Source organism: Limulus polyphemus, unplaced genomic scaffold, assembly GCF_000517525.1.
Source record: "Limulus polyphemus unplaced genomic scaffold, Limulus_polyphemus-2.1.2 Scaffold6498, whole genome shotgun sequence".
Classification (NCBI taxonomy): Eukaryota; Metazoa; Arthropoda; class Merostomata; order Xiphosura; family Limulidae; genus Limulus; species Limulus polyphemus.
Genome location: NW_013672108.1, coordinates 24793 through 33463, shown reverse-complemented (window position 1 = coordinate 33463; position 8671 = coordinate 24793). Strand labels below are relative to the sequence as shown.

The 8671-nt window shown below is 36.2% G+C and overlaps 1 protein-coding gene across 1 annotated transcript in view; it reads left to right on the top strand.

Moving 5' to 3' along the window:
- LOC111089519 overlaps nt 1-7015 on the top strand; it is a 24668-nt gene extending 17653 nt beyond the window's left edge. Inside the window, exons 2-3 of the mRNA XM_022402169.1 lie at nt 291-2211; nt 2276-7015. Of these exons, the coding sequence (XP_022257877.1) occupies nt 3386-5899 (2514 nt within the window). The 5' untranslated portion in view covers nt 291-2211; nt 2276-3385 and the 3' untranslated portion in view covers nt 5900-7015. The remainder of the gene's footprint in view (nt 1-290; nt 2212-2275) is intronic.
- Nucleotides 7016-8671: the final 1656 nt, after the last annotated feature.

Below are 8671 nucleotides of genomic sequence, written 5' to 3'. Positions count from 1 at the left end.
AAGACTTCTGTCTGACATGGACACTTTGAAAACTAGCAACAAGCATGAATAAAAGGGGGTGCAAACTTTCTTTAAAAGCGGTCATTAAAAAAAAAAGGACCTCCTCCATCCTTTCTTCGAAAACTCCGAACGCTAAACATGTTTTTTTTTTTTTTTACTTTGGCCTTATTTACATTTGTTTCACGATTTACACATTTTTATGAAAAGAACACAGTTTAATTTTTAACTTTATGTCATCTTAAGAAGGGTTACGTGATTATTTCTTTTAACTAAAGTTCTTTTCTTTGCAGATTTATGTACTACGATACTGTGAGCAGCATTGAAGTAAGGTGAAACGGCAACAAACAAGACTGTAAAAGAATTGTTCAATTTTTTTAACTGATGGTCAGATTACCTAGATTGTCGACAGAATCTACAAAGCGAAGCTCGAATTATGAGACCCTTGATAATGAAGACTTCTGTTTCACCTTCTTGTAGTGTAATGTCTGATCCAAGAAAACATCATTTGCCATATATTACACGATTAGCAACAGAAGAGTTTTAACTGTTTGATATATTCCTGAGTGGACTGCCGGAATCGTAAGGAGGAAGGTCTTAACTCTTTGATACATCCCTGACTGGGCAACCTGTTCGATTAGTAACAGAAAAGTTATTAACTCTTTGACATATCACTCATTGGACAGTTTGATGTATTAGTAACAGAAAAGGTATTAACTGTGAGACATATTCTTCACTGGACAGTCTGAGGGATTAGTAACAGAAAAGGTATTAACTGTGAGACATATTCTTCACTGGACAGTCTGAGGGATTAGTAACAGAAAAAGGTATTAACTGTTTAACATATTCTTCACTGGACAGTTTGATGGATTAGTAACAGAAAAGGTATTAACTGTTTGACATATTCTTCACTGGACAGTTTGATGGATTAGTAACAGAAAAGGTATTAACTGTTTGACATATTCTTCACTGGACAGTTTGATGGATTAGTAACAGAAAAGGTATTAACTGTTTGACATATTCTTCATTGGACAGTTTGATGGATTAGTAACAGAAAAGGTATTAACTGTGAGACATCCCTGATTATCAGCAGATTTTTAAGATGCGTTCAATAAGAAAAATATTTTCTTAATATAAACACAAAATCAGAAGGCCCAGTGAAGGTTTCTCAACGAAACGGTTACAATGAGAAGGCCAACTTCATGGATAATAGCCGTTCTAGTAATACATAACTTGGAAAGTGTTCATGTTCCTGACAACTTAAACGGTTCTTTGCCAATACGTAACTATTCATCACCACAGAACGTTTATTATGCCAGTGCTAAAGAATATCGCCAAGAAATAAGACGCTTTGGTGATGAGCACATTGGAATCAATACAAGTTTTTCTACTGCACTACCATCTTCGCAATTACAGGCTCTTTTCGTGCGACGGAGCAACTTTGAGCACTTTGATTCATCCCAGCTTAAGGATAAATATAAAGATGAACATGCCATTCTTAGAGATAACCCAAAGCTACATCTATATGAAGCAAAAAAGGATCATTTCAACGTTAAATTACAAGAAAATAAAAATAGAAGTATTCCTGAAATTAATCACTTTTTAGGTAACAAACCAAAGGATAAAGAAACTGGTTTAATTACTCTGGAAGATGATGAAAATATCGTTCTACACTCTGACGATGATTTCCATCCACAAGACAATAATAAGTCTACATTGCCATACATCATAAAAAAAATAGGAGTTTATAAACAAAGTTGGCCAAACGATACTACAACTAGTTACAACCGTAGACTTTTACGTCGTAAGGAATCGGACACCAAACATGATTATGGAGTTTTTTCCACTCTCTTATACCAAATAAGGTTACCCTATCCCTCTCGAACTAACGCTGACATAACTGAGAATAAAACACTCTTGAGTGACAAAGAAAATAATATTTCCAGTACACTGTCACCAAGCACTGGGAAGATTGCAAGTGACAATAGACCACACAGGAGTGTGAGCACCAACACAACTGCTGTTTCTTTTTATCCAGAACGGAGTGTTACCTCTCACTCCAACTTTTCTAAACGCTTTCCAACAGTAAATAAACACACGAATTATTCTGAATCAGCCATACTCAACGTTCTCTCAAAATCTGCACCGTATTATATTTCCACTAGTCACTTTGGAGAAGACTTCTCCAATGCTACTCGAAAAATTGGCGTAAAAGTTATATTTCACGTCAGGCTTCCTAGTAATATTGGAGACATACTTCCCAAGGTGACTTCTGGAGTTATATCCAGAAGTCACCTTGGGAAGTATGTCTCCAATATTACTAGGAAGCCTGACGTGAAATATAACACTACAAGTCAAACATTTGTCTCCGATATAACCAGAGAGCTTGGAAGGCAGTGTCAGTTTATGAGTCATATTAGCAAAGATGACTCTAATTTAACAGAAAACAGTGATTTACAAAGGAACTCTACCATAAAGTTTGAAGAAGGTGTCCATAATTATACGAAGATAGGACTCCATAATCCCTCGGAGCTTATTACTTCAAGTGGTCCGAGTGTAATCAGGAAACTTCAGTCCCGATGTAGCTTGACAAATCATTTTAAGGCAGGTATGTCCAATGCTCGTGAAAAACCTTCAGTGAAATATCTGAATTACTTACTTCTATCAATAAAGTCTTTGACTAGAAACACGAGTCACCAAAACAATTTGTCTTTTATTCATTCATTGAGATCCCAACCAGTTTCGTCTAGTGATTATCAAGAAGACATTGTGAAAACGAAACTCATCACAGACAGTCAATTTCACATCTTACCTACACATCGGAACTTCACCAATGGTATAGTAAATAGGCTCAATCCGCTATCGGAAATGGAATCAGATATAACCAATGATAAATTGTTCAATAACACCAGAAAAAAAGTTTCGGATTTGGATCCAGAGATGACTGACGAAGCAGTACTTTCTCTCTCGGCTAATGACAAAGATTTTTCTCCAGATACTAGTCGATTTGCTGCGCTTAAAACCGAAGAAGGACTTCGGAATAAAGTAGAACTTACTGTGAAAGAACATCTTACCATAACACCAAGATCTTCCCATGAGCACCCCACAAAATATTATGAAGAAATACCACAATTGTCATCGCCAAAACCAAAGCCAGTTGTTGTGGCAAACATTTCGCGTTTAAATTCAGAAAAACGTTTAAAAGAGCATCCGTCGTCAACTTTACATTTACACAATGACCAACAAGACAATTCTGTAAAATTCTTTACAACTCCTATCGTCGACATTCTACCAGGGAATGAAGAATCGAGCACTGTTCTTAACTATCGAGACAAACAGAACATGGAGTCTTCAAAAGAATTTATTCATGCAATCCGCATGACGGGAAATGGAGAAAATTTTTTTTAGAAATTTCTCCGATTGGGGTAAATCGCAAAACAAATTATGGGAATTTGCATGGGGATTCCACGTTTATTTCACGGGTTCATTGTTTGGATTACTAGCACTGTATTCGTTTTTAAGTATCTTGAGGCTAAGAAGAATTGAAAAACTTTTTTGTAATGGGTATTTTATCAGTATTAGCTTGATTATTTTTGTCATGGGGATTATCAGAGCTTTGTACTTACTTTTTAATCCATATAACACACAGGGTTTCTATTCCCCAGTAATGAATTATTTTATACTCAACAGTGGCTTTCTTTGTGTTACGTCAGCTTTTGCCGTTTTGTGTTTAGCTCTGATACAAGTCACAGAAATCAAGGTTTTACCCAAACGTGTCCAAAACTCGTGTTTCTTAGCAGGAATTCTATTTTTTCAGTTTACAGTTTGCATTTTGACAGATATTTTACACGGTTTGGGTTTGGCAAAGAAACTGTTGCTTTTAGGTCGACAAATTTCAGAGCTTTTATGGGCCATGACATTAACAGCAGGGTATTTTTACTCCTTCAGAAAGCTTCACACATCAGCAGTTAGAAAAGAAGGTAAGATGGTCCGAGCTGCTTTAACTAGACTCCATATCGAGGGTGCTCAGCTGCCCAGAAGACTTCCAAAATCAAATCTCTGTCTCGCTGTTCGATTAACCACCGTAACTGCAGTCTTCAATGCCCTGTTGGTAGCCCTACATATGTTTGGAATAATTTATGTGTATGACGTCTTCAGGACTGAAAAGCCTGAGCTGTGGACTTGGTGGGGGTACCAACTTGGTTGTCGTTTATTAGAACTTTTAATATGCCTTACCATTTCATTTGTTGTAACTCTTCCTATGAGACATTTCGAACCAGATCAACAAAAATGTTATAGCTTTTTCTTTCAAGATTCCCCTAGTACAGTTGCTTGCTGTTGTTCTTCCGAAAACGAGGAGGTTGAAAGTGAAATTTTCCCCTTTTGCTTTGCTAACTATCAAGGTGAGCCTAATGTCGCTTTTTCTACCTCGCCACTGGAAGGGGCAAGACCACTAAATCACACCAGTTCTCTACCTACTATCTTAACGTATACCATTGAATCTGAAAATTTCACGAGGGCACCAGTTCCCAGCGATAAATTACAAAGACAAACAAATCCAAGTGCTCCTACACTGTTATATCCTGATATGTCAAAACAAACTGCTAGTCAACCGTATAGAAATAACAGTGATGCTGAACCAAAAAAGCTTATGGTCCCTCAAAGGAAACCTATGGAAAGAGAGTTTAATTCTGTATTGTACCTAGATCAGGGCTTCATCCGATTCCGTACAGCTGCCCACACAGAACAACATTTAGATATCAGTGAAGATGAACTTTCTGAAGAAAAAAGCAGCTATGATGAAAACGACTCCACGAAGGCCAATGCTGGTTCTAGCATACATACATTGTGCAAAGATGACTTTGTACAAACATCCCTCTCTCCTTTTTTTCGGGCTGGCTTTTATCATTCGCGGTTTAAAAGAATGAGTCGTTGGAGTTTGGATACCACTGACAACAGCGTTGAGTTGTCTCCAGAACAACTAAGTAACGTAACATTGAAAACCGGGCATTCAAATAGTGTTCTGGATTTTGTTTCAAGGAAACAAGGAAGCACTTGCAGTTCCGAAAGTGCTGCCAATAGTTTTAATGTGGCTTTCTTCCCTAGCCATTCTGTAGGTGTATCGGCCAACGTTTCTCAAACTTTGTTTGCGGAAATCAATGATGAAACGACCTTTAGCAACAACTTCGCTGATCCAATGGGACGAAGTGTCTCTCCAGTAGCTTCATCAGTGCAGCGACATCACGAATTCCAGCTGAACCTGGACTTACCCTACACGAGAGATGTGGAGCATGTAAATGTTGCTTGTGGAACAGAAGACATAACTCCAGACTCGGCAATTTACCTCGATCTACAGCTTACACAAGAAAACCTTGGTCTTGATAAAAAGTATTTTCCCTTGGAAACTTCTTTAAGAAAATCACCATTTAGCCAATCTTTAACAGATATAAGCAAACTCAAAACACTTATTATCTTGCCTGATGAATGTTCAAAGACAAAGAAAAACTCTGTGGAGTTTCTTGGGCAGGTTAAAGATTCAAATGGGTACGAACTTTCAGAGGCTGAGATGCTCTCCCCAGCAACAGATTTTGTGTTATGCGGAATCCAGCCACTAGGACAACTAAGAAGATCAAAAAGTGCCAAAGAAACACCCTTTATTGAAAACAGAGATTTCTTTACTCCACTTTCAGTTGTGAAAGATAGTCATGTTATAAGCATAAAGAATTTGCAGCAAGGTGACAGTGGACTTCTTAAAGACTCGGTTGGAAATTTGGTCCAAGTCCATCAAGCATGTCAGACTGAGCCAACAACTGTTCAAGAAAATTGTGTCATCACAAGAAAGCAAATCAAACGAGAACATTGTAAATGTCCAATATTTGATAAAGACGAAATTTTGGTTTAAAATCTAAATATTGTATTTGAAGGTTATACTGTAACTGACTAGATGAGAAGTATTTCCTGAATATATATATGAGTTAGTAATGTTGTAATGCCATTGGTGATGCTGTCGTTAAGCGCTGAACTAGAATCTTGTATGATAATGTAAAACAAACGTAAATTGTCATTGTATTTTAATGTAATTGGTAGTTTAATGTGTATGAATGGTTTGATTAAGTAACGACCACCTTTTACAACCGTAAACTGACCTACAAAGATGTCCCGGAGCCAGTAGCCAATCTAACATTCGTGGATTTTACAAAAAGACAATGCACAACAGAAAATCTCATATTTATTTTCCTACTGTAAAATTTTAAAATGTTTGAATATATAGTTTGTGTAAAATGAACCATGCCTGTATGGTATTCCGTAAGTCATTGTACTTGGTGTTCTTTTGTCGACAAAGAATTTCTGGTTAACAAGACAGGAAAAACTTTTGTGAAGCTTAATTATTCGTTATATGTTGTAAGAAAATATCCATTTGTTTCTCATTCTGTTATCTCGTTGACGAAGCATTAAACTGGTTCATATTAAATATTGCAGTTACAATAGCCAGCAGCTATTCGTAAAGAGGTTTGATAGACATTTTGATTTTTTCACTACAGACCGTTTATATTAGATAAAGAGCTCTCTTTGCAGTGTGTCAACAGACACGATAAGATGTCGTAGTTGAAGCTGGGATCATTAGTAGTACTACCAGGACGTGAAACCTCTCCCCACAGGCTGTCATTGGAAATGTCACGAACCTCCATCAGTGTTCTCGTAAACATAATGATGTAGGTGACTTCTTGGTCGTGTCATTGTGGACTGGCATGTCAGAATTATAACTGAAACTATATAGTAGATGCCATTCTCTGCTATGGAAGATAGGGTGACTTGCTTAAAAACAACCCCGTGGTAGACACATGCTGTATATATTCTATGAAGCACCAAAACTTCGTGGTATCAGTTGAGATCAGAATCATTACTAAGGACCAGTGAAGGAATGTCAATTACAGGCACAGTCACGTTTTTATAGTATATAGTGAGTAAATATGAAACTAGAGCCCGAGACATTGGAGATTAAAATATTTCTCAATCATTATTTATATTTTTACTGCAATATTTGTTTAAATTCAACTATCAAAAAAGTTTGTTTGTTAGTTATGGATTTGGCGAAAAGCTACACGAGGGCTACCTGCGCAATCCGTCCCTAATTTAACAATGTAAGACTAGAGGGAAGGCAGCTAGTCATCACCACCCACCGCCAACTCTTGGGCTACTCAACGAAAAGTGGGATTGACCGTCACATTATAACGCCCCCACAACTGAAAGGGCGAGCATGTTTGGTGTGACGGGAATTCGAACCCGCGACCCACAGACTGCAAGTCGAGCACCCTAACCACCCGGCCATGCCGGACCTTTGAATAAAAAAAAAGAGTAGCCTATTCTTAAGAGCTCAAAACGCAGTACTGCTTTTAATAAAGTCTGTTCATTTTGTATAAAGAATTTTAGGAAGGTATCTTTATTAAAATAATTGTTTTTTTCTTTGTTTTTAAAGTGATTAATGTTTAGAAGAGTTTTGTTTTTAATCTAAAGATGCATTCCTTGGAACTAGATAGTAGATGGTTTAAAACAAAGTCGAATATTAATTTCAGAATTTATAAAAAACATATTACCAAAGATTAACTAAGAACTCGCGTAAATGTTTTAGTACAATTAATAATTAAACCTTTAAAAACGCTTTAGTAACAAAATTTCCTTTCCAAATAGCTCCCCAACGACACAGCAGTGTGTCTGTGGACTTATACTACCGGGTTTCTCTCCTCGTTGTGGGCAGAGAACAGATAGCCCATTGTGTAGCTTTGCGCTTAACTACAAACGAACAAAATTAAAAGAAAAACCGCTCATTAGACGCGCATGCTCACTTTAAAAATCATTCAACACATATTAGTGATGAACCTAGGAACTAAAATATTTACAAATTATATGCAAAATAATTTTGAAATCAACTTTTAGACGCCCAAAATGCACTGATGTTATAATTGATAATCTGCAGATAAACAGTGTGTTTATACATGTATAACCACCTATATTAGCATGCAACACGTTATTAAAAGTTCGTGTTCGATATTTTCTGTTGAAGTCTTCGTCAAACGTAAACTGTTACTGTTCGAACGTTGCTCACTTTAAAAATAAAAATGGGTGTTCCGTGTTAAAGAATAATCTTTTAGTTCGCCAGTTATAGGAATCTGTGTCTGACTGCGTAGATTTAGTTAACAATTGATTAAATCAGAAATGTTATCAAAAACTTTTTACATCACATTGATTTTATAATTTACATTTGATGAACAATGAATCTTATATATTACGAAACTATAATCGTTATGTTAACTAAACTATAACATCGTAGTTATATAACCGTTACTAAAATGTAGAAATATGATCTACGATTAAGCATTTTATTTGAAAATTCAATATAAAACTGTGTTAATGGTGTAGAAACAGAACTTCAACTGAAAACATTGGAGTAAGTTTATTGAACGTAAGAGTATTTTATTAACATTACACCATTGATTGTATTTCATCTCTCTCTCTCTTTTTCTATATATATATATACAGCGTGGTCACAAGTAAATAGACACCACCTTTTCGGAAGAAAATGTAATTTTTTTCAGTCATATTCACATGAATTGATATATTTGTAATATAATTAATATCTAGTAGAACTTCCTTTCGCTTCGTGGAGTTCATTGAT